This window comes from Canis aureus, chromosome 3, assembly GCF_053574225.1.
Source record: "Canis aureus isolate CA01 chromosome 3, VMU_Caureus_v.1.0, whole genome shotgun sequence".
NCBI classification, from domain to species: Eukaryota; Metazoa; Chordata; class Mammalia; order Carnivora; family Canidae; genus Canis; species Canis aureus.
Window position 1 is genome coordinate 11,252,910 of NC_135613.1, and position 25,293 is coordinate 11,278,202.

Sequence of the window (25,293 nt, forward strand, 5' to 3'; positions counted from 1 at the left end):
CAGTGGGGAGTCTGCTTGAGATTCTCTCTCCCTCTCCCCCAACTCATGCAAACACACTCTGTCTTTCAAATAAATCTTTTTTTTTTAATGATTTTATTTATTTATCCATGAGAGACACAGAGAGAGGCAGAGACACAGGCAGAGGGAGAAGCAGGCTCCACACAGGGAACCTGACGTGGGACTCAATCCCGGGTCTCCAGGATCAGGCCCTGGGCTGAAGGCAGCACTAAACCACCAGGCCACCAGGGCTGCCCTCAAATAAATAAATCTTAAAAAACAACAACAACAAAATGATTCTCTATCTCTCTCCCTCTCTAAAAAAAAAAGAAAAAAGTCAGGTCCAGGGCAGCTTATAACATGGGACAAAGAAATATATCCTTGAGTGGTCTCTTAATAAAAGGATGGTGAGTCTTTAGCCAAACCAAAAGTACTTTCAGTGGGTCCTTTCCAAAGAATGTCACCTTTCATTACGTCACTGTCAAGGTGTTTGTCCCTTACTGACCCCTCCAAAACCATTATCCACTGAGGTTGCTCGGCTCACATGGTGTTTCCTTCTAAAAGCAGGTAGAAAATACTCTGGAAATGGCCTTGCTGGCTCTTGGGAAGATCCAAGAAGTGTTCCTACAACAGAACCGGTTTTCTGAGTCTTTAGTGACTTTGACCTCTTCTGTTGCTACCCTGGTGCTGAGCAGGTAACAGAGGAGCAGGGAGAGGTTCATTTTAGGTTTTTGAACTTTAGAAAAGACATAGAAAATGATTTCCATTTAATTTCTTTCTTAGCCAAAACATGTCAACCTGGCCTCTGAGCTCCTACACTCTTGGGTCTCCAGCACTTGTGAGGTTAGGCTTTCTATCAGCTTCAGCACTGGAAGAGGTGTTGAACAGACACCCGGGAGTTAATGTACAAGTGAGTGTGAAATTGATTCTGATCCGAATGGAAATGGGATTGATGGCTGCAGGCATTTCAATGCACCATGCAGGGGGTGCACCGTAAAATGTAAGCTGACCAGACCAAACAAGAGAAGGCTGGGTGCCATGGATTTCTACTTTATGGTGGCAGGGTGGAGGCCCCTTAAAAATGATCCATGGTAAAGGTTGAGAGCATTAAGCAGACTTCTGGATTTGATAGTTTCTGTGTTATGGCTTGAATTGATCTAAACAGCTTATGCATATACAAAGCTGGGAATATCTGCATAAAAAGTTTTTTTTGTTTTTTGTTTTTTTGCTAAAGATTTTATTAATTTGGCTCTGGCTCTCATGGAGGCATCACTAACACAGGAATGGTCACTTCTTAGGTGCTTCTTGCCCTTAGAGCACCTGAGAGCGCAAGAAAGAGCAAAGAGGGAGAGGGAGAAGCAGGCTGAGCAGGAAGCCTGACATGGGCTCGATCCCAGGACCCCAGGATCACAACCAGAGCCAAAGGCAGATGCTTAATAGACTGAGCCACCCAGGCACCCTCTGAATAAGTATTGACTCAGTATATGACTTAGCCATATCAGTATATTGTATTTCTTTCAGCGGTTACTTAACAGATAAGATTGATGCCTTATCCTGGAGAGCAGAATATTTCCTAGTAATCATGAATCCTCCAGGTATAAAGAAGTAAAAAAAAACAATAATAATTCTGAGGGTCACAAGTAAATGACTCATCTTTAATTCTTTCTCATATGATGTTCTAATGAGAAATATAATTTCATTTGAGATATTGGCAAGGGGAAAGATCCCAACATTTCCTTTATTTTTTGCTACCTGACACCTTATTACCTATCAGAGTATTATTTCCAAAGATTTCAGTGGTTGATGAAATAAGTTTTCTTGTCTCTAGGTAACAGGACTAGCTTTCAATCCCTTCAAGGATTTTGATGACAAGAACATTGTTGGAAACATCGGAAGTGTGTTGCTAAGCTCTAATCAGAAATTGTTTCAAGTCCATGATTTAATGGGAGATATTGAGGTATGACTTGATTATCAGGGAATGAAAGAGAAGGGAATAGGAATTCTTGGAGAACAGGGTGGAAGAAAGTCATTTTAAATTCATGGCAGTGCCATTATTTGATTATTCACATCTTCACTTGGGAACTTCTACAAGGAGCTTACCTTACCCTTAGGAGAAGGTGTTTTAGGTCTGAGATTGTATATTGTCCCTTGATCCCTGGGTCTATATTACCTACTGATACTCAGGGAGGAAGACCTAGGAAGCTACATTCCATTATCACTAGAAAGGAGACTGAAAGACAAATGGATGGACCATCTTAAACTTGAAGATTGATTAACTATCTCCTTCTAGATCATGCTATGGAGAAATGTTAGCATGGAAACCCATCCCACCAGCCTCAACGTGACCTCAGATCATTTTATTATCATAATGAACATCACTTCCCTGGAGAAATCCCTGATCGTGTGCGTAGAACCTGAAAGTCCCCTTTTAATGACACTCTACCTGGGGTTCCAGTATCAGCCTAACCACACCCGCTTTGACCTGAACATCACCCTTCCAAAGGATCAGGTGTGGCAAAAAGGTAAAACTTCAATCAGAAACTTATTTTGAGGGATCCCTGGGTGGCGCAGCGGTTTGGCGCCTGCCTTTGGCCCAGGGCGCGATCCTGGAGACCCGGGATTGAATCCCACGTCGGGCTCTCAGTGCATGGAGCCTGCTTCTCCCTCTGCCTATGTCTCTGCCTCTCTCTCTCTCTCTCTCTCTGTGACTATCATAAATAAATTTAAAAAAAAATTAAAAAAAAAAAAAAAGAAACTTATTTTGAAAGGCATTTCTTCTTTTTTTTTCTTTTTATTTTGAGATAAGTGTAGACTGTCATGCAATTGTGAAAAATAAAACAGATCTCATACAATTCACCCAGTTTCTCCTAGTGATGATATCTAGCATAAGTATAGCACAATATCAAAACCAGGAAATGACACTGATACAAAGCATTGACCTTATTTGGATTCATCAGTATTACAGGCACTTGTGTATGTGTGTTTATTCTGTGTAATTTTATCACATGTAAATATACATGACCATGAAATGCATTTTTCAAAAAGATGGATTGTGGAATGGATCAAGTTATATTTGTGATAGAGCAAATTTTAGTAAAATGTTTTTTTAAGTTATGCTTAAGTAATCTTTACACCCCATGTGGGGCTCAAACTCATGACCTCGAAATCAAGAGTCACATGCTCTTCTGACTGAGCCAGCCAGGTGCCCCAAATTTAAAGTAAAATGCTAATTATAAAATCTGTTTAGTGATGATATGGGTGTTCACTTTAGTCAATTTTCTCTATGGTTGAAAATTTCCATAATGTGGAGAAGTAAAAATCCAGCACAGTGTATTTTATATATATTTCAAACTATTTCTAATCTTATGTTCGGGTAAGGACAAAGCTGTCTTAGTAAGTCTTGGTGTAATATCAAACTGACTTCAGTGTAGCTTAGAATAGTTAAGAATCTCTGCGATACATAGATAGGACCTAGATATACTTGACTAAAATACGTAGTCACTGGATATCAACTTTTAATGTAGTACTGGGGGGATCTCTGGGTGGCGCAGCGGTTTAGCACCTGCCTTTGGCCCAGGGCGCGATCCTGGAGACCCGGGATCGAATCCCACGTCGGGCTTCCGGTGCATGGAGCCTGCTTCTCCCTCTGCCTGTGTCTCTGCCTCTCTCTCTCACTGTGTGCCTATCATAAATTAAAAAAAAAAAAATGTAGTACTGGGGGTGGGTGGGTAGGGAGACAGGGTAACTGGGTGAGGGGCATTAAGGAGGGCACGCGATGTGGTGAGCACTGGGTGTTCTATAAGACTGATTAATCACTGAACTCTTACCTCAGAAATTAATAATACACTATATGTTAATTGAATTTAAATTTAAAAAATAAAATTATTCGAAAGCTAACAACAACAAAATAAATGTAGTACTGGGAAGTCTTAAAGCTACCCTTTGCATTTAAAAAAATGGGGTGGAGGGAGAATAATCCAAATGGATAAAGCATGTTATAGCCTCCTTTTATTACTGTCTGTCTTGTTGAACGAGCTCTGGCTCTCGTGGAGGCATCACTAACACAGGAATGGTCACTTCTTACTCACTGCTTCTTGCCCTTAGAGCACCTGAAGCAGCACCTCTTACTACAGGACTGCCAGCTAGAGTTCTATCTGCATCACCAGCAGGTTCTATCCCGATTCACAACAGGCACTCCATTTTCCATGTCAATCTTGACAGTATCCTGTCAATTGGAGCCAGAAGGGATCTTAGACAACCTTTGGTCCAGAGTCTTCATTCGAAAGGAGAAAACTAGGGAGGTTGTGTGACTTGCCTTAGCCCTTACCAGCCCCTGGGTGAGAGAGCCAGGCCTGGAATCAGGGCTCTTTCCTGGAACCACCCTGTTCCCATCCTTGCTTCATTGTTGGGCTTCCTTTGTCAGCTAGGTCTTGCAGCTACTCATCTTGATGTGTGATTATTTCATTTTTCTAAAACTCATAATACATTCTGAGTCATTAGACCTAAATCTTCATTTATCAAGAGAATACGACTTCATATTGGGACAGGAATAATCCAGAGCCCCAGGTTTTATCGCTGGTCATTTTCTTTAAAATCATTTGTGGGGGAAAAAAATCATTTGTGGGGTGCCTGGATGGTGCAGTCGGTTAAGCGTTTGACTCTTATTTTCGGCTCAGGTCGTGATCTCAGAGGCTTGAGACTGAGCCCCACATTGGGCTCTGCACTTGGCAGAGAGGCGGCTTGAGATTCTCTCTTCCTCTCCCTCTGCTCCTCCAGCTGGTGCACTCTCTAAAATAAATAAATAAATCTTAAAAAAAGTGAAATAATTTGTAATTCTAGTCTTAGTCAATTCCCTATTTATAAAATAAAATAATGATTGGAGTGCCTGGGTGGCTCAGTCGATTAAGTGTCTGCCTTTGGTTCAGGTCGTGATCAGGTCCTGGGATCAATCCCCACATTGGGCTCCCTGCTCAGCGAGGAGTCTGCTTCTCTCTCTCCCTCTGCTTGCTCTCCCCCTGCTTGTGCACACGCTCTCTTGCTTTCTCTTTCTCTCAAATAAATAAAATCTTTTTTAAAAGTTAAAGTAATAATAATAATTGACCCTTCATAAGGAAGGTTCTGATGGTCCTTTTGTCCCATTTGAAATGCAACTAAGCACCGTTCTCTGTTCTCAGATGAGGAATACACATGGGTATTGACTCCAGAGAGTCTGCAGTATAGGATTGGCACCTACCACATAACAGCCACGTTGAATAAAAGCAAGGAGAGTGCCCAGCAGACTCCCACCCTGTTCTCAGTGGTAACTGCCGTCACTCAGTGTTATTTCTGGGACAGCCACAATAGCACATGGAAGAGCACTGGATGCCACGTAAGAAGCCATGCCACTTCCTCTTTCTTTTCTGCCTGAGCTGGCAAGAAATGCAGAGCATCTGTTACCTCGTTTAGGGGCACAGAAAGAAAAATCATCGGAAGGGAAGTAAATTAGCCTGGGAGAAAGAAAGATTATGTGTAGTGGGCCAGGAAAATGTGCCTCTTTGGAGCAGGCGTATGTTTCGTGTTTGTAATTTCTCAAACATCAGTTCAGGGTGAATCTGATGATCCTAGGCAAAATAAGCAATATGTAGACGTTAAATTCTACAAATATTAAATAGGTTGTGGGTAAAGGGAAAACTTCCTGCTTAGTAAAAGAGAACTTTTAAAAAAAATAAGCTAGTAAGTTCTTGTACGTTCCAGGCTAGGCAGGTACTTGTCAGATGGTTATCTAGGTCCAGGTGTGTGCCATGTTAAAGTGGCACTCTGCATTCTCACACCGGTGAATTTGTGTGATCCCCTCTGATTTAAGTTCTGGTTCAGTTGCAGAAAGACTGAGGTGCAAGGTTCTGGAAATGATGAGGCGGTTTGTAAAAGAGCCGACAGAGGGTCATTCACGTGGGAATTAGAGGAAACGAGGATGCTCTGGAAGGCACCTATGCCATTCATGGCCTCAGCAGTGATTTCTGGAACATCTGGAGCAGTGCCTCTCAAGCAAATCCTCTACCTGGCAGCCTGTTAAATTGCAGATTCTGTTGCAGTGAATCAGGGCAGGACCTGAAGTTCTCTGCCTTACAGGCTCCCAGGTGATATCAGTGCTGCCAGTCAGGGAGATGGCACTTTGAGTACCAAGACTCACCCAACAATGACCCTACTGCTCACGAAAGGCATGAGAAGGTGGGGTTCCTGCCTCCTTGGAGCCCCGCACAGTGCTTGGACCCTGTGCAGGGAACAGAGCTGCACAGAGCAGGATGAGAGTTCCTCCCAGGGCAAGAGATAGACCCGGCATCCAAAACTGAACCTTGCGTCTGGAGAGCAGTCAGTCATACTGACAGTATTTTAGGCTTTTCATCTGCACCATCGAATGTGGAGTTGGCACCTTCCATTTGATTGCCTAGTGACATTTAAAAATATGTATATTTTTAAATATTTTATTTATTTATTCATGAGAGACACACATAGAGAGGCAGAGACACAGGCAGAGGGAGAAGCAGGCTCCATGCAGGGAATGTGACATGGGACTTGATCCCAGGACTCCAGGATCATGCCCTGGGCTGAAGGCAGGCGCCAAACCACTGAGCCACCCAGGGATCCCTAAAAAAATATTTTTGATGAAGAAATGTTACCATATGGAAAGTTATAGGGAATAATATAATAAAAACATTGAACACTGTTCAGCTCTATCACAAAGTTAATATTTTGCTCTATTTAGTTCAGATTTTTAAAAATAATAAAACATGCAGGAATAACCAAAGCCCTTTATGTATCCCCTCAGTTTTTTTTTTTTATTTAAAGATTATTTATTTATTTAGAGAGAAAGCACAGGCAAGGAGAGGGGCGGAGGGGGACAGAATCCCAAGCAGACTCCCCACTGAGCGTGGAGCCCAGCATGGGGCTTGAGCCGAAATCAAGAGTCAGATGCTTTACTGACTGAGCCACCCAGGCGCCCCTGTGTCCTCCTTAGTCTTTTCTCCTCCATCTCACCAGAGCATGATCACTGTCCTGAGCTGGCACGTGTATTCATTCTTCCAGCATGTTCACTGGGCATGCATCTTCTACATGCCAGGCCTACATAACTAGAGGTAGAGTGGACAAGACAGCAGCCTCACGAGCTTTTGTTGCAGCAAGGGAGCCTAACCAACACAGATACAGGAGTGTTTTGCTTGTTTCTGGTCTCTGCATCCTGCATCAACAGCATCATCTGTACCTTTAACTTGGATCTTTCACTCGGCATTTATGTACGTTGCGCTATCTAGCTCTAACTCGTTCATTTTGACTGTTATAGAGTATTCCATCCTATTCAGTCGTAATCCTCTACTTCTTTGTTTGCATGTTCTGCTGTCACTGGGCACGTATATATAGGTTGTTTCTGATTTTTTTAGTTACAAACAATGCCGACACCTCTCCTTGTGCACATGTGCGGAGTTATCGGGTGTGTGTTCGGACCTGGAATGGCAGGATAAGATTCAGAGAGTTTGTGCTTCTTCAGCTTTAGCAGAGGTTGCCAGATGGTTCTCCATGTTGCTTACACCGGTTTACACAATCACTGGTGGTGAAGACGTGACTGGAGCATCGTTTTCCCTCTCTCAGGCGCCTGTGTTTGTGTTTTATGTTCGTTGTGTTGATTCTCATTGCAGGTCGGGCCACGGAGCACGGTTTTGAGGACACAATGTCTCTGTAACCGCCTGGCCTACTTTGGCAGTGACTTCTTCATTGCGCCCCGGACAGTGAACGTTGAGGACACGATCAAGCTGTTCCTTCGCGTGACCACCAACCCTGTCGGGGTGTCTTTGCTCATAAGCCTCTTAGGCTTCTATATGCTCACATGTGTGTGGGCTTGGAGAAAGGATCAAGCAGACATGCAGAAGGTCAGGAGACTTTGATTCCAGAAGCTTTGCCACAGTGTCTTGAGTATGTTGAACAAGATGGAAAACTCGTTCACCAGAAGAGGCTGGTAGCATTGAACAAGGTGGCATAGAAATTCAAGGAAGACTTTTTTCCTTAAATTTCTCTTCATGTCTCCTTGTCTCAGGGCTTAGCAACTTCACACTTTGTCTCTCTCTCTCTCTCTCTCTTTTTCTTTCCTTTAGTGGAGGTTAAACCCTCCTATGATTCATTTAGGTTAGGAATAAGCCAGAACATCTAGAGAACTTAGCCAAAATTAGATGCAAGTTTATCTCACTTTATACATTGGATATGAAAGTTATGTGGGAGTGAAATTATAATTTCATGTAACTGCGTTATATAAGAAACCTGTAAGGAATCTCTTATTGGAATAACAACAACAAAAATCCCTTGATGACAGCCTCTTCTATGCATTTCTTATTCTTATGTTTCCTTACACTTAGAAATTCTAGAATACACGCTGTCCATTTCTTTGATGCTATGGGTATAGAGTTGCTAGTTTTAGTAAATAAAAATATAGGACACCCAGTTAAATTTGAATTTCATATAAATAGTGAAGACATTTTTAGTATAAGTGCACTCCCATATGATTCCTCATTTATCTGAAATTCGCACTGAACTAGGCATCCTCCCTGTTGTGTGATAACCCCACCCTCCTGAGAGGGGGGTGGAAAGATTTCGAAGCCCAAGACCTGATCAGCTGATTCTATGAATATTTCATTTTAGAGGCATAAACCCAGGCCCTCCAGCCTTCAGCCCTGTTCCATCACTTAGGTCTGCTTGTTTATCTACTATCCACACATCACTCTTGCTTTCCACCAAGTTGCCAAAGCTGGAGCTGTGCACCCCTCTCCTGAGATGAAGATCCTTCTTGGTTCTGCATTTCCTGCAGGTGAAGGTCACCGTCCTGGCTGATAATGACCCCAGCTCTCAGTTTCACTACCTTCTTCAGGTCTCCACTGGTTATCGAAGAAAGGCTGCCACAACAGCGAAGGTGAATGAAATGAATGTTCTTCACTCCCTGCCCTGTGTCTTTGACCACATGAGATACACTCTGACATGGTGACACCCTGGTGTCCAGTGGCACATTTCAAGGGCAGTTCCTTGTTCTAAGCTGTGCATCTGCAGAGCCCCCTGCACTTGTCCAGCCCCCCAGAGACTTCACCTCAGTGCAGCTCTGTCTGTCTCCCTCTCTCCTTAGGGATAAACCCAGAGAATCCTGTTAGGACTTCCTGCATTTTATTTCTTTGTCATGTTTTAGGTGGTTATCACCCTTTATGGATCAGAGAGACGGAGTGAGCCCCATCACCTCTGTGACTCCCAGAAGGCAGTCTTTGAGCGAGGGGGACTGGACGTCTTCCTCCTCAGCACTAAGTCCTCCCTAGGGGAGTTGCACAGCGTGCGCCTCTGGCATGACAATTCGGGTACCAGTCCTTCTTGGTAAGTACCTGCGCCAGGCTGCCTTGTCCTTTCTTCTCTGTGGATCTTCAGCGCTCTGGGGCAAGACCAGCGTGCCATCACAACACACAGCAATAACGCTGTGGGCCAAATGGTAATAAATGCCTATTAGATTTAAGTTTCAAAACATTTATGAAGGAGAAACCCTGAAAAGAAATAGGGAAAATTAACAATATGATTTTGTGTCGATGGTAAAGTGATAGATGATTTTTTCTTTTCTTTCTTTTTAGATATTTTATTTATTTATTAATTTGAAAGAGTGAGCGAGTAAGAATGCAAGCAGGGGGAGAGAAAAGCAGGCTCCTCACTGAGCAGGGAGCCCAATGCAGGGCTTGATCCTAGGACCTGGGGATCATGACCTGAGCTGAAGGCAGATGCTTAACTGACCGAGCCACCCAGGTGTCCTTTTCTTTCTTTCTTTTTTCTTTTTTTAAGTAGGCTCCATGCCTGGCATGGAGCCCAGCACGGGGCTTGAACTCATAACCCTGGGATCAAGATCTGAGCTAAGATTAAGAGTCAGATGCCTAACTGACAGAACCACACAGGCACCTCTGAACTATATATTTTAAATGGAGGCCTTTTATCGTATGTAAATTATATCTCAATAAAGTTGATTTTTTAAGTATGCATAGAGAGAAAGGTCTAGAACTATATATAATAAATATAACCAATAACTGAGTACTAGGATTATGCATTTTTAAAAATTCAGTATAAAAAAAAAAATTCAGTATATTTTTAGATATTTTCAGAATTGTGAACAATGAATTCGTACACTCATGTTGGATTCTTTTTCTCACACATGAAATAAGAAAGTAAGTTACAAGGACGCCTGGGCGGCTCAGTGGTTGAGCACCTGCCTTTGGCTCAGGTCATGATCCTGGGATCTGGGATCGAGTTCCGCAATGGGCTCCCTGCATGGAGCCTGCTTCTCCCTTTGCCTGTGTCTCCGCCTCTCTCTGTGTCTCTCATGAATAAATAAATAAAACTTAAAAAAAAAAGTAATACTAGGAGCATAAAAAGCTCGTTTCTCACCAATGAGAAAGTGGGGTTCCCCCCCCTTTTTTTAAATTATTCATTTATTCAGAGAGAGCGAGAGAGAGGCAGAGACACAGGCAGAGGGAGAAGCAGGCTCCATGCAGGAAGCCCTACGTGGGACTCGATCCCGGGTCTCCAGGATCACACCCCAGGCTGCAGGCGGCGCTAAACCGCTGCACCACTGGGGCTGCCCCCCCCCTTTTTTTTAAAGATTTTATTTATGTATTTATGAGAGACATACAGAGAGAGGCGGAGACACAGTCAGAGGGAGAAACAGGCTCCCTGGGGGGAACCTGATGCAGGACTCAATCCCAGAATCCTGGGGTCATGAGCCAAAGACAGACATTCAACCACTGAGCCACTCAGGTGCCCCTTTTTCTCCTTTTTTATACTTTACTCGTAAATGAAAAACTTTAACAGTGTAAGATACATGAGCTAAGCTGAAATCGAATGTACCTTAGTCACCTGTGATTTTATGAACTGCCTCAATAGGAGAGTGCCCAGAAATATTTTAGCTTTAAAGGAATATGTAGTCATCACACAGGAAATACTTTCAACTAAAATTAAGCAAAGATTTTGACCGGAGAGATTTAAGTTGCTTTATAACATGAAACATAGGCTCTTGGGGAAATAGCTTCATGACTATAAAAGAGGTGGTTGGGATCCCTGGGTGGCGCAGCGGTTTGGCGCCTGCCTTTGGCCCGGGGCGCGATCCTGGAGACCCGGGATCGAATCCCACATTGGGCTCCCGGTGCATGGAGCCTGCTTCTCCCTCTGCCTGTGTCTCTGCCTCTCTCTCTCTCTCTCTCTCTGTGACTATCATAAATTTAAAAAAAAAAAAAAAAAAAAAAAGGAGGTGGTTATTGGACTAATTGCAAGATGACATCAAGCAGCTTGAACAGTCAGATGTCCCAGATGTCCAAGTTCGTTGGCAGTTGAAGTTGGTGGAGAAATTAGTGGAGAAATTGAATTGGTGAATTCAATTCAAGTAGAGAAAGTGAATTGGTGGAGAAATTAGACACATGGTAAACCATTGTGGTTGGAAGGAGGGTGGAACCTCCGGGCCTCTGGTTCTATGAAGTCAAGATGAAGCTACAGACCCCAACAGGATGAGAAGTCATTAACATAAATGTTGCAGACCACTCCCCAGCCCTCAGGTACACCCCCCTACCCCCCAGGCCCTGGTGACAAGATGGAGGCAGATGGGCTCGTGAAGAGGTGGCAGGGCAGTGGTACGAGTGAACAAGGAAAGTCCAGGGATACATACACACCCTGAACTGTTCCTAAATTATAGATACCGCGTTCTGGCTTTGATACATCGATTAGAGGTCTGGAAGGGAGAAATTGGATCAGCTCTTGTTTCTTTCTTTAGTTCTTGCCTCACCATTAAAAGGATCCACTTGCTGGCAGTGCAAAGTTACTTCTTGTTACAGCAACTTGCTTGTGTCCACCTCCCTAATGTACTTATCTTCATTTTACCATAGGTACGTAAACCAGGTAATTGTCAGTGACATGGCCAGTAAAAGGAAATGGTGCTTCCTGTGCAACTGTTGGCTGGCCGTTGACCTCGGAGAGTGCCAGCGTGACCGGGTCTTCATGCCAGTCTCAAAGAAAGAACTCTTTTCCTTTAGGTATTGGTGAGAAAATGGTGGTGTTCTGCAGGTCTCTACAGCTCTGTTAGTTTTTCTTCATTCTTCTTTCTGCTTCTCAGACTGGATAATTCCAGTTGAGCTATCTTCAGGTATGTTGATTCTTTCATCTGACTGCTTAGATCTACTCTGGAGCCTTTCTAGTGAACTTGGCATTTCACTTAATGTGTTTTTCAACTGCAGACTTTCTGTTTGGTTCTTTTTTTTTTTTTTTTTTTTTTTTTAAGATTTTATTTATTCATGAGAGACACAGGGAGAGAGGTAGAGACAGGCAGAGGAGAAACAGACTTCCTGCGGGGAGCCCGATGCGGGGCTCAATCCCAGGACCCTGGGATCACGACCTTTGCCAAAGGCAGAGGCTCAACCACTGACCCACTCAGGTCCCTTATTTGGTTCTTTTAAAAAATAATTTCTAGGGGATCCCTGGGTGGCTCAGCGGTTTAGTTCCTGCCTTTGGCCCAGGGCGTGATCCTGGAGTCCCGGGATCGAGTCCCATGTCGGGCTCCTTGTATGGAGCCTGCTTCTCCCTCTGCCTGTGTCTCTGCCTCTCTCTCTCTCTCTCTCTCTGTGTGTCTCTCATGAATAAATAAATAAAAATCTTTTTAAAAAAATAATTTCTAGGGTCCTGGGATCAAATCCCACATTGGGCTCCCCACGGGGAGCCTGCTTCTCCCTCTGCCTATGTCCCTGCCTCTCTCTGTGTGTCCCTCATGAATAAATGAATAAAATAATAATAATTTCTATATGTCTATTGATGTTTTCTATTTGGCAAGATACTATTCTCATATACTTTAGTCCTTTAGATATGGTTTCCTTTAGTTCTTTGAATACACTTAAAATAGGTGATTTAAAGTTTGTTTTAATATATCCAGTGTCTTGGCTTCCTCAGGGACAGTGTATTTATTGCTTTGTGTGTACGCACATGCACATGTTCGTTCTTTCTTTCGGTGTCTTGTGATCTTTTGTTAAAAATTAGACCTTTTAAACAATAGAGTGTGGCAATCCTGGAAATCCGATTTCCTTTCCCTCCCCCAGGATTTCTTGTTCTTAGAGTGCATAATTGTTGTCTAGTGACTTTTCTGAATGAATTATGTATTCTTTATCATGGCATGCAACTGAAGTTTCTGCCCAGCTTGTTTTGTGGTCAGCTAATGTTTGGACAGAGATCTTATAAATGCCTGGAATCAGCAAATCTCCCATTCTTTGCTGAGGGGTTTTGTGTGCATGTTGTGGCATGCCTTCAACACTCAGTGAGGCAACTGACAGCTCTGCCTTAGCCTTCACTTCCTGCTTCCTGAGAGCTTCAAGGTCATCCAGGGGTGAGAACTTAAGGCATTCTCAAGGGTTTTTTGAGCATGCACACAGCTCTGGGCATGTATTTGGCCTTCCAGATTCCCAGAAATATGTCAGAGCTTTTCAAACCTCCCATAGACTTCTTGTTTCCCAGTTTTTTTCTTTTAAGCTTTTTGGTTAGCCTGTTGCTCACCCGCCAGGGCAGACAACTGTGAAGTTAAACAATTGCCTCTAAATATTTTTTGATAGTGCCCCAAAGGAAAAGCATTTTACAGCAGGTGAGCACCCAGTCAAGTCAAATAAGGGCAGCCTTGCACGTTGGGTTTTCCAGGGGACTACCAGACAAGTCAAATAATCACAATTCTCTGAGAAGGAGGCTTTGAAGTATCTCCAATCCCATTCTGCCCTCCTCTTACTGGCAGCTGCTTTTCACTGTGATTAAAGACTGTCAGGTTACCATATAGCTAGAGAAAAGGAGATGGAACTAGGGCAAGTCACAATGCCACAGAGTTAACTGTTTTTACTGATATTCAGACATTTTTCTTAAATAACCACTCTCAGGTTGCTATAATACTTGGGTTATTTATGTGAACTCTGAAAATTTCAATTCTGGCTTTTTCTTTAAAGATTTTATTTATTTTAGAGAGAGTGTGCACAGGAATGGGGGGAGGGGCAGAGTGGAAAGAAGAGAATCTCGGGCAGACTCTGAGCTGAGCACAAAGCCCAGTGCAGGGCTCAGTCTCATGACCCTGAGATCATGGCCTGAGCTGAAATCAGAGTCAGATGCTCACCTGACTGAGCCGCTCAGGCACCCCCAATTCTGGCTATTTATTTTTATATTTTTAAAGATTTTATTTATTCATGAAAAACAGAGAAAGAGGCAGAGACACAGGCAGAGGAAGAAGCAGGCTCCCTGTGGGGAGCCCGATATGAGACTTGATCCTGGGACTCTGCGATCATGCCCTGAGCCAAAGGCAGATGCTCAACCACAGAGCCACTCAGGCATCCCAAATTCTGGCTTTTTATTTTATTTTTAAAGATGTTATTTCTTTATTCATGAGAGACAGAGAGAGAGAGAGAGAGAGAAAGAGGCAGAGACATAGGCAGAGGGAGAAGGAGGCTCCATGCAGGGAGGCCGATGTGGGACCTGATCCCAGGACCCCAGGATCATGCCCTGGGCCGAAGGCAGGTGCTAAACTGCTGAGCCACCCAGGGATCCCCATAAATTCTGGCTTTTTAAAACAAGTTTTATCATTGCTGGAATGGAAGAGAGAAAATTCAAAGATATTTACTCTTTCATTTTCACGGATCCAAATGGATTTACTACTAAGAGCAATAGTAGCAGTGAGAGTCATATTTTGTCACTTCCCAGAAGCTTGATTCTGACGGGGTGACATGATGAGAGCCAGGTGTTACCTGCATATGCAGTGGAGACAGATACATGACAGAAGAGGAACGCTAGGCTGAAAGACTGATCTGATCTAAGTGCTTCTGGAAAACCTACGAGTGCTCCTTGTGAACTTAGACATTATCTTTATTACCCTGCAATGTAAGCCCATCTCTCAAGGGGTGGAAAGGAGGCATTTCTTCTTTTATAACCCTGGAATGTCTCTGGGGAGTGGGATGTCTCCATCTTTACAACCTGGAACTGTAAATAAAGTTGCACTAAATAGAATCACTATCTTTGTCCTTCCAGGGCTGTTTATTCAGAGATACCAGAGAAGATGGGAGCACAGTCTTTATTAATCCTAGATGTGAAGTGTTGGTGGGGATCTGCATTCCCAAACCGCCTCTGCTATTGCCTGTCTCCTCTCAATCTGGCTTTTAGTTTTAAAGTATGCTGCCTTTTCTCTTTTTAATATGTTCTCTTTCTCGTCAGTGTCCCAAATTTTATTATAACTCTTTTGGTTGTGGATTTTCTTTTTTATCTTGTTTGGTATTCACACGGTACTTCAAAAAAATGTTTTATTGTGATAAAATACACATAACATAGAATGTACTTTGAATGTGCAGCATCATGCCTTCCAGTCTGAAAAAGTCTGACTTTGCTTGTGAAAATATCGCCCCTCCAGCATTCCCTGTATTGGAATCTCTCAAACTATCTTCTGTGTTTTTAAAATGGACCTGCATATTTATCGTATTTTTGTCTCTCTGCAGTTATCCTGGGTCAGTTCTGCAGTACAGCCTTTTAGTTCACTAATTTTCTCGTCCGCCATGTCCATACCTCCTACGTTTTTCATTTTAATGACCATATTTTCAGGTTTAAGATTTCAAATTAAGTCCTGTGTTTTTGTTATTTATTCTTCTTAAGTGAATGTTCCTTGACTTGTCTCTTTTAAGCAACCTGAAATACTTATTTTAAAATCTTTGTCAGACTGTTCCACAAAATTAATCTCTTCAGGTCTGAGTTACTACTGTGTTGGCTGCCATTCTCCACATTCAATTTCTTCGTGTATTTAGGAATTAGAGATTATATGTTTATTTGGGGCAGTTTTATTGTTAAATTTCTCTCCCTCTCCCTCTCCTCTGACTAGTAGTCTTGCTACTGTTCCATGCAGTCCTTCACATCACTAGTCTAAAATTAGGTAGACCAGATTATATTACAGTAGTTTGGAGCTCCTGCCCCTCACTGGAATGAACAAAAAGTAGGGCTATTGCAGATCTTATCATGAACCAGTCCAGTGTGTTTTATTGGCTCAATTCCTGCTGTTCTTTTTTCACCCACCTCCATACCTGTAAATTGGAGTCTTTTGTTACGCAGTATCCCTTCATGAGCTCTAGCCTGAACCTGGGCTCCCCTGAGGTTGGTTTCACTCTCCCTTCCCCCTCCCCAGACACTTTGAGTTCCAGGACCCTATGAGAGGCAAAGCCCCGCCTGTGTACTGTCTTCTTCCAGACCCGGCACAGAAATCCTGTGACTTCCCTGCTCATCATCACTTTTTCTCATTCCATTTCTCCTCAGAGAGAGTTATCCTGTTTTTAAGCCCAGCCAATATTTTTTATTCTTTCTTTTTGTATCTTATTTCTAGTTCCTCCACATTTGGAGTAGAGCAGGTCCTCAAAGTATGAATTTACTGAACTATCTTGAGTGGAAACCTAATGCAAACTTTTGAAAAGCAAAAGATTTATCAAAACTCTTGGAAAGCTAAAAAAAAAAAAACTTTAATTTTAAACTCTCATACCATATAAATTAACCTTATCCTCAAAAACCTTTAGTCCTAAAATCACCAGAGAATCATGCTGCCGTGTCATTTGAAAGCACCTTCAAGGGGTATAGGAGAGCAGCTGGGTGGTTGAGATAAGCCTGATGCCGGGCAAATCACATCTTCTTCTAGAACACTATCAGGATGAAAACTCACATCTGTCCTGTTCTCATTTATCTTTGTAGACACCTGTTCTCCTCCATCATTGTAGAAAAGCTCACCCAGGATTATCTGTGGCTCTCGGTTTTAACTCGACATCCCTGGAACCAGTTCACAAGAGTCCAGAGGCTCACCTGTTACATGACCTTGCTTCTGTGCAATATGGTCATCAATGTTATGTTCTGGAGGACAAGCAGCACCACTGCCAAGAGAGACGAGCAAGGTAGGGGTGAGCCTGACGTGTGGTGTTTGTGGTGTATGATCCTGTTACTGTACTGCATCCTCCTTTTCAGGGTCCGAAGCAGCCCTGCTGGGCCTTTGCTTTTCCTTTGCTGCCCTAACATTTGAATACTTTACAGATTTCCTCACTGTTCCCATTCATTAATGAGTGAAGCAGGCTTGGGAACACATCGGGATCTTTACTGCCACGATGATGTCCTCTCCTTAGATAATCATGGTTAAATTACCAAATAAATACCTAAACCCAGAAAAAGAATGACTGAGATGATTTCAGTTCTTGAGGATGAAGGTTGACACAATGCTCTTATTCCAGTGGGTCCATTTGCTGTGACCTGGTCCCAGGTGATCATCAGCGTCCAAACTGCTGTCCTTCTCTTCCCTGTCAATCTTGTAATTGGGCGCCTCTTCCCACTGATCCAGCCACAGGAACCCCGGCCTCTCTTTCCTCCCAGCCAAGCCTCCTGCCTCTCGGATGCTACTTTTGAGCCTCTGTCTCTCACAGAGGTGGCTGAGGTAAGCTTCGTGTCTAATTTGATAGGTAGATGGCGGGCCCTGCTTCCCGTGTTGTGAGAAAGGCTAGTGGAGAGGATCTCCTGGAAAGCTCTCCAGTCCTATTAACCTTGATACCTTTTCTCTAACTCCTGTCCCCTGGGCCATGATGCATCATGCCCCTCACCTGTCCTCTTAATGTATTCTGAGGACTGGGTGTGAACGCAGGTTGTACTACTCTAGAGTTTTCATTGTTGATGTTTGATCAAACTGTCTCTTCTTTCATTTGGTATTCCCTCATAAAACTAGTTTTGAAGCTACTATTAGGTGACTGCTTTCTGAAAAAGGAGAAAGAAAATGAAAAATGGAGGTTCTTTCCACTAAGCGTTTGGCTCTCCAAGTAAAGCCTTACCACCTATAACAGCTACCAGTCCTGGGTGAATGTCACACTGATTTTTCTTGTCTTGGTTCTACATTTAGGAATTAAAGGAAACTGTGGGATTCCTGCTCAGGAGAAATACATACCTACTCTCAGAGTGTGAACAATCCTTATGGACTTCTTATAGCATTAACAAGCTGGTTCAGCTTTTATCCAGCCTCATCTATTCTCACTTAGAGCGTCACGGCTCTCACCAGCAGGCAGGACCCCATCGGGCAAATGGTAAACCTCAGGTTTTAGTAACTGATCTGTTCTCTGCCTCCCACTTGCTTGCCTCTTACTCCTTCCTACCTCTTGGTGTAACCAGCAGGCGTGATACGGCCTTCTGCTTATTTCACTTTGCTTAAGCTTCCAGGATAGAGCTGATCGCTTTAAGGACAATATATCTGGTGATACAAAGTAAAGGATGAAGAAAGAACCCACAAAAGTGCCCTCCGTTTTAGATCCCTTTACACTCCATCTGATTTGTTGGGGGCTCTTCAGCCTTGTCATTCTTTCTGTGGAATAGTGAGATTATGTGATTTATGGAATCTTGAATATAGTCTTCACGTCTTGGGTACTTACTGTAGTTCTAGTGAAGAAGCCCAGTTAGGTTTAAATTCTTATTTGATTCTAGATCAAAGTGTAGAGTTTTAGAAATTGTTACTAATGCACTAATTCACCAGCATGCTCAGAGAAGACAATAATTGTGTCCAGTCTCCACTGATTGGTAGATTTATCCTCATTGTCAGTGAATGAGTTGCTGCTCTCTGCCCTTGAGCACCATCTGTTGACCCCCCACTTGCAGAAGTGTGAGCCCTGGCCTGTATTTGCAGTGGTTCCTGATAGCCACCACCATCTCTGCTGTTACCTGCTGGGAGTTGTGCAGCGACTCCATTCTCACTTAAGTGCCGTGGGTCCCACTCAGGTCGACCAGCCTTGTGACGTCCTGGATGCCACCAACCAACTGCAAAAACTCCAGAAGCTCTTGGAAACACGTGTTCTTCACCTCGAGCAGGGGCCCTCCAGGTAAGACCCGGCACCTGGCTTCCCTGAACACCTGCTGTCATCCCGAACCTCTCTCTCCCCACTGTTGGTGTTCAGATGGTTCCTTTAACCTCTCTTCTGCAGGGAGGTCACCAGTTTCCCCCTCCTGAGCCCAGAAGAAGGGAAGGAGCCCATCGCTTACAGCCTGCCCAGAGGAGTGACTTATATCTGCTGGCTCTGTCTGGGTGTCACTAGCCTGGTTGCAGCCTTTTTTACTGCACTTTACAGCCTGGAACTGACCAAAGACCAAGCCACCAGCTGGGTGATGTCAGTGATACTATCAGTGCTTCAAAACATTGTCATCAGCCAGCCAATAAAGGTATGTGAAAAGCAGATAGTATCAGCCCAGGGGCCCCCTGTGGTTGCAGGTAGCTCAGAAAAATGAGATCCTTGGGTGTCAATTTAAAGTGCCTCATGGTTCTGACAATTTGACAAAAGGAAAAAAATAAAAGGAAACAACAGAAATAGGCAGAATGAAATTTCAGATATGTGTGAAGTCTCGGAAAAAACTAAGGAGAACTGATGGCGTGAGTAATAGAAGCAGAGCAGAAAAAGATTGCCAAGTTAGGAAAGGTCAAGTAAAAAAAATCAATCGACGATAAATTACTTTGAAAAAAAAAAACCCACCAGAAAACTTAATTTTTAAAAACTTTTCATTAAGAAAAATGTCAAGCCCACAGAAGTGTGTAGAGAATAGTGTAATGAGGGCAGCCCGGGTGGCTCAGGGGTTTAGCACCGCCTTCGGCCTAGGGTCTGATCCTGGAGTCCCGGGATCGAGTCCCATGTCGGGCTCCGCGCAGGGAGCCTGCTTCTCCCTCTGCCTGTGTCTCTGCCTCTCTCTGTTTCTCTCAGTCTCTGTCTCTGTCTCTCTCTCTCTGTCTCTCACGAATAAATAAATAAAATCTAAAAAAAAGAAAAAATAGTGTAATGAATTCTACTATTCTGTTAGCCAGCTACAATAATTACTTCATTGCCAAAAACAAGCCAATCTCGCTTGATCTGTTTTGGGAGGGGAAAAAAAAAACCCTTCACATCCTTTTATCCCTAAGTATTTTAGTGTATATATATATATATATGTTTTTTAAATTTTATTTATTTATTTATGAGACACACACACACAGAAGCAGAGACAGGCAGAGGGAGAAGCAGCTCCATGCAGGGAGCCCGATGCAGGACTCGATCCGGAGACTCCAGGATCAGGCCCCAGGCTGAAGGCAGGCACTAAACCGCTGAGCCACCCAGGGATCCCCCTAGTGTATATATTTCTAAAAGATAAAAACTTTTCTTTTAAAAACATAAATATAAAAACTATTATCACACTAATGTCTTAATATTTACACAGTATGAACATACCTTATACTATGAAAAGGTTAAGATGGTAAGTTTTTGTTATGTGTATTTTATCACGTTTTTTTAAAGTCAATGTTCCAGTTTTCCTAGTTGTCTCATAAATGTTTATTTTATGTTTACTTTGTTCAGATCAAGATTCAAATAAGGTCCATGTGTTGCAATTAGTTGGTCTCTTAAGTACTTTTTATACTGAGTCCGCACATCACTCTCCATTCTTGCTATTTGTCACAGTGCATTTGTTGAAGAAACCAAATTTTGTCCAGGAGAGTTTTCCATATCCTGTTTTTGGTGACAGGATTGCTTCTGCTTTAAGGACCCTGGAGGATGGGCCAGAACTCCCACAAGCAAACCTGGAGAGCTCTTAAAACTCTTTTGACATTCAGGCCTCACTCCAGGCCAATTTAATAGTAATCTCTGGAGATGGGTTCCAAGGCCCAGCACATTTAAAACTTCCCAAGTGATTCTGGTGTACAGTCCCATTTGAGACCCACCAACTCTGGAGAGAACAAGGAGTAGGTAGGTCTTAATGAAAAACTGCTGGAGGATGATACGGTGCCTGGATGGCTCAGTCAGTGGAGCCTATGACTCTTGATCTCAGGGTTGTAAGCTTGACCCCACACTTAGTATAGAGATCACTTAAATTTTAAAAAATTCTCTAAAAAGAGAACTGCTGGAGTAGAGAGACAAAAAAAATGACAAGATCTCTTAAGGAAATTCAGTTATATCAAACACAGAAATGAAATGTGATTTACCAGCTTTTAAAATTCAGAAGTTGAGTTGAAGGAGATGTCACTAGTGAGACTCAAATTAATGACCAGGAAAATCATACAAACAAAAATAATGCAAAACATGAAGTACAGATTTAAAAATACTGAGTAAGAACGAAGATACTTAGATAGTAGTCTAAGCCTATTTGACATGCAGTAGTAGAAGTGTTAATAATTAATCTGGGGCGCCTGGGTGGCTCAATGGTTGAGCGTCTGCCTTTGACTCGGGGCATGATTCCAAAGCCCCAGGATCCAGTCCCACATCAGGCTCCCTGCATGGAGCCTGCTCCTCCCTCTGCCTGTGTCTCTGCCTCTCTCTCTCTCTCTCTCTCTCTCTCTCTCTCTCTCTCTGTCCCTCATGAATAAATAAAAGCTTTAAAAAAAACTAAACAATCCACTGTTGCAAAGAAATACTGAATTTATATTGAAAGGCCTCAATTATTTCCAGGCGTAATCAGGTTTGTTTGGGTTTAGTTAGTTAGTTGGTTAGTTAGTGAGAGCAAGCATGTATATGGGGCGGGGGGTGGGGGAGCAGACTCCCTGCTGAGCAAGGGGCCCAATGTAGAGCTCTATCCCAGGACCCTGGGATCATGACCTGAGCCAAAGGTAGTTACTTAACCAACTGAGCCACCCAGGCACACTGAAATGGAGGATAGTTCTGGAATGGGGCTGACCTGTCTGCATTCCTGACAATTTCCCAGTGATCACTAGTCCGTAGATCATACTTGGGGTAATATTCTGAATAATAGCTTCTGTGAAAAGTCAATATCATGAAAAAAATTAATGATGGAGGAGTGTTCTAGATCCTTTGAATAAATAAGACATTTTAAATATGAATAGGATATTATACAAGGAAATTATTGATAATTTCCTTAAGTGTGATAATGATAGGAGAATGTCTTGGTTCTTAGGTGACACATGCTTGCATTCAGGCAGTCCTTGCTTTGGAGTGTTTCCATGTACATGAATTTAGGTACATGGTTTAGTTAAATAACACCAGTGTCCCAGCAACACAGCTGAAATATCATTTACCCGTGAGTGATTGCATAAAGTTCTAACTACTTGTTGCTAGCTCTTCAGTCCACAGATCACTACCTAATAACATCTGTGCATCATGATCAGTGACCAGTTGTGTCACTTCTTTCAAAGTGTGTGGATGAATAGCCACTTGTTATCCAGATTAGGTGCAGAGGGCAAAGTGTATAGCTTTGTTATCTCCTTGTCTCCCAGCCGTAAACACCTGTGACATAAAAAAAAAAAAAAAAAAAAAGTAACTGAAAGAGTCAGTGGACCAGCCAACATGTAAATGCAACACGGGTGCCTGGCTGGCTCAGTCAGTGAAGCCTGCAACTCCTGACCTCAGGGTTTTGAGTTCAAGCCTCACATGGGGTGTAGCGATTGCTTAAATAGATAAAACTTTAGAGACCCCTGGGTGGCTCAGTGATTAAGCATCTGCCTTTGGCTCAGTGCATGATCCCAGAGTCCTGGATTGAGTTCCACATCAGGCTTCCTGCATGGAGCCTGCTTCTCCCTCTGCCTGTGTCTCTGCCTCTCTCTCTGTGTCTTATGAGTAAATAAATAAAATCTTTTAAAATAAATAAATAAAGCTTTAAAAAATAAATGAAAGTGGTAAAAACATGATAATACATGTTGATACCAGAGATAATGGGCATTCACTGCTGGTTGAGGAAAAATCTTGTGCTAACAGAGGAAAAGCCTTCAAATTCTGCATCCCTTTAGTAAATAAGCTTCAATTCTAAAGACCTATCCTGAGAAAATTCTGAGCACTTTATTTTTAAAAATTGGCGACAACTTAATGCCCAAAAATAGGACACTGCTTTACTTATGAGATAGCCATAGCCATATAATGGAATGCCAGGGAACCATTAAAAATATTAAAGAAAGGGATCCCTGGGTGGTGCAGCGGTTTGGCGCCTGCCTTTGGCCCAGGGCGCGATCCTGGAGACCCGGGATCAAATCCCACATCGGGCTCCCGGTGCATGGAGCCTGCTTCTCCCTCTGCCTGTGTCTCTGCCTCTCTCTCTCTCTCTCTCTCTCTCTCTGTGACTATCATAAATAAATAAAAATTAAAAAAAAATATTAAAGAAAAAAAAATATTAAAGAAAAATTAATGATGGGGGCATCTGGGTGGCTCAGTGGTTGAGCATCTGCCTTCAGCTCAGGTTGTGATCCCAGGGTCCTGGGATCAAGTCCTGCATCAGACTCCCCACAGGGAGCCTGCTTCTCCCTCTGCCTATATCTCTGCCTCTCCCTCTGTGTGTCTCATGAATAAATAAAATCTTTTTAAAAAATGTAGTGATGTGAAAGCTAGTCTGGATATATTAAAAGTGATAGTTTATATTCCAAATGTTAAGATTTTCTTAAAATCTCTAATTTTTTTCTCTGCCTCTCTCTCTCTGTGTCTCTCATCAATAAATAAATAAAATCTTTTATAAAAAAAAGTGTAGCTTCTCCGTCCGGCTCATCTGAGATCATGCAAAGACAGGTGTTCTTAAGTAACTTGCAAGGATCATCACAAATCATTCAATAGTTTAAGCTTTCCTAGCTAAGCAGTTTAAGGACTGCAGGCAGAAATACAAATATAAATATTGTATTAACCAGGTCCCTGGTTATGCAAAAATTATTATGAAACTCCCTAATTTTCAGTTTTCCATGGCAGTAAAGGGCCAAATAATGGAAATGCATGAATTATACCTTCACCTTTGTGTAACGGTGTCACCTTCTCCTATGGTCTTCCTGTCTAGGCGATCTTCCTTGCTTTGTTCGATTCCCTGATGCTGAGCAGGATGCCGTGGCTTACCAAAGAGAAGGAACAACAGACGAGGAGGATCTTGGCACTCGTGGGTAATTCCAATAGTTCTCTAACTACCAGCATCTGATTTTGCAAAGAACAAATATCGGAACAGTGGACATCCAGGCATGTCACTGACTCAGATTTTTCTGTACAGGAATCTTGCCTCTCAATAGCTGGCTGTTCCTCCTCCATCCACTGCCTGAGACAAACCAGTGCCTCACCGACACTCGCGCTCTCTCAGCGCTTTACTCCGCGTCTGTGTCCTACATCTCCTCCTGAATCTCTCTCACTCTTGAGGCCCCAGGGCTGTTTCCAACCACTCACCACCTGTATCGGATACCTTCATATTGTCTCAAATCAGACGTTCTCCAATCAGGATGGCCTGCCCTGCAAACCCCTTCTTGACTATATTTTCTCATGCTTTAAAAAAGTTTGTTTATTTATTTAAGAGAGAGAGAGAGAGCAAGAGGGCAGATGGAGAGGGAGAGAGAATCCAAAGCAGATGCTGTGCCAAGCACAGAGCCTAACGTGGGGCCAGATCTCCAGACCCTGAGATCATCACCGGAGCCTAAACCAAGAGTCAAACGCTTAACCCTAACTGCACCATCCGGATGCCTATATATTTCCTCCTTTCCAAGAAGAACATCCCCACTCTCTAAAAAGGTCAGAGTAATCCTAAATTCCTATTTCTCACATTCAGTCACTAAGCCTGAGGGAAACTATCCTTTAAATAAGCTACGTCTATCGTGCAGGTGAACCTCACAAACACAATGATTAGCTAAAAACTAACACAATTCTTTAATTATGGGAAACAATACATATATATATGTATACATATGTGTATATATTTTTTTTAATGAAGAAATGCATGAAAATTATAAACTTAAATTCAGGATTAGATTAGCTCTCTGAAGGAAAGGAAGGGATACCATCCCAGATGAACACTATCAGACTTTATAAGTGGCAATTACATTTATTTATTTATTTATTTATTTATTTATTTATTTATTTATTTATTTAATTTATTTATTTATTTATTTAGAGAGTGAGCATGAGCAATGGGAGAGGGGACGAGAGTCTTAGGCAGGCTCCAGGCCCAGCATGGAGCCCAATGCTGGGCTCGATCTCACAACCCTGAGATCACGACTTAAGCTGAAATCAAGGGTGGGATGCTTAACTGACTAAGCCACCCAGGCGCCCTGAATTTTTATTTAAGTAATCTCTATACCCAACATGGGCCTCAAACAACCCCAAGATCAAGAGTCACATGCTCTTTCAACTGAGCCAGCTGGACACCCCATGCGATAGCTATTTCTTAAGCTCGGTGGTAAACACATTTACTAAGGGGTAAGTAATTACTTACAAGATTTTTATTTTTTATTTTTTTTATTTTTACTTACAAGATTTTTAAAAATTAATCTGATTTCCAACTGCCTTC

The 25,293-nt window shown here is 42.7% G+C and overlaps 1 protein-coding gene across 7 annotated transcripts in view; it reads left to right on the forward strand.

Annotated features, from left to right (window-relative positions):
- Window positions 1-25,293, forward strand: part of PKD1L3 (polycystin 1 like 3, transient receptor potential channel interacting) — a 68,361-nt gene that overhangs the window by 21,518 nt on the left and 21,550 nt on the right. For 6 of the 7 annotated variants that reach the window (XM_077889364.1, XM_077889374.1, XM_077889384.1 and 3 more), the window contains 15 exons: window positions 562-692; window positions 781-907; window positions 1,826-1,954; window positions 2,288-2,519; window positions 5,172-5,365; window positions 7,665-7,895; window positions 8,825-8,926; window positions 9,194-9,372; window positions 11,910-12,056; window positions 16,756-16,952; window positions 17,283-17,482; window positions 17,939-18,119; window positions 18,713-18,905; window positions 19,008-19,242; window positions 23,806-23,905. In XM_077889364.1, coding sequence (XP_077745490.1) covers window positions 562-692; window positions 781-907; window positions 1,826-1,954; window positions 2,288-2,519; window positions 5,172-5,365; window positions 7,665-7,895; window positions 8,825-8,926; window positions 9,194-9,372; window positions 11,910-12,056; window positions 16,756-16,952; window positions 17,283-17,482; window positions 17,939-18,119; window positions 18,713-18,905; window positions 19,008-19,242; window positions 23,806-23,905 — 2,578 coding nt within the window. The remainder of the gene's footprint in view (window positions 1-561; window positions 693-780; window positions 908-1,825; window positions 1,955-2,287; window positions 2,520-5,171; window positions 5,366-7,664; window positions 7,896-8,824; window positions 8,927-9,193; window positions 9,373-11,909; window positions 12,057-16,755; window positions 16,953-17,282; window positions 17,483-17,938; window positions 18,120-18,712; window positions 18,906-19,007; window positions 19,243-23,805; window positions 23,906-25,293) is intronic. The other variant, XM_077889354.1, reaches the window with a different exon arrangement.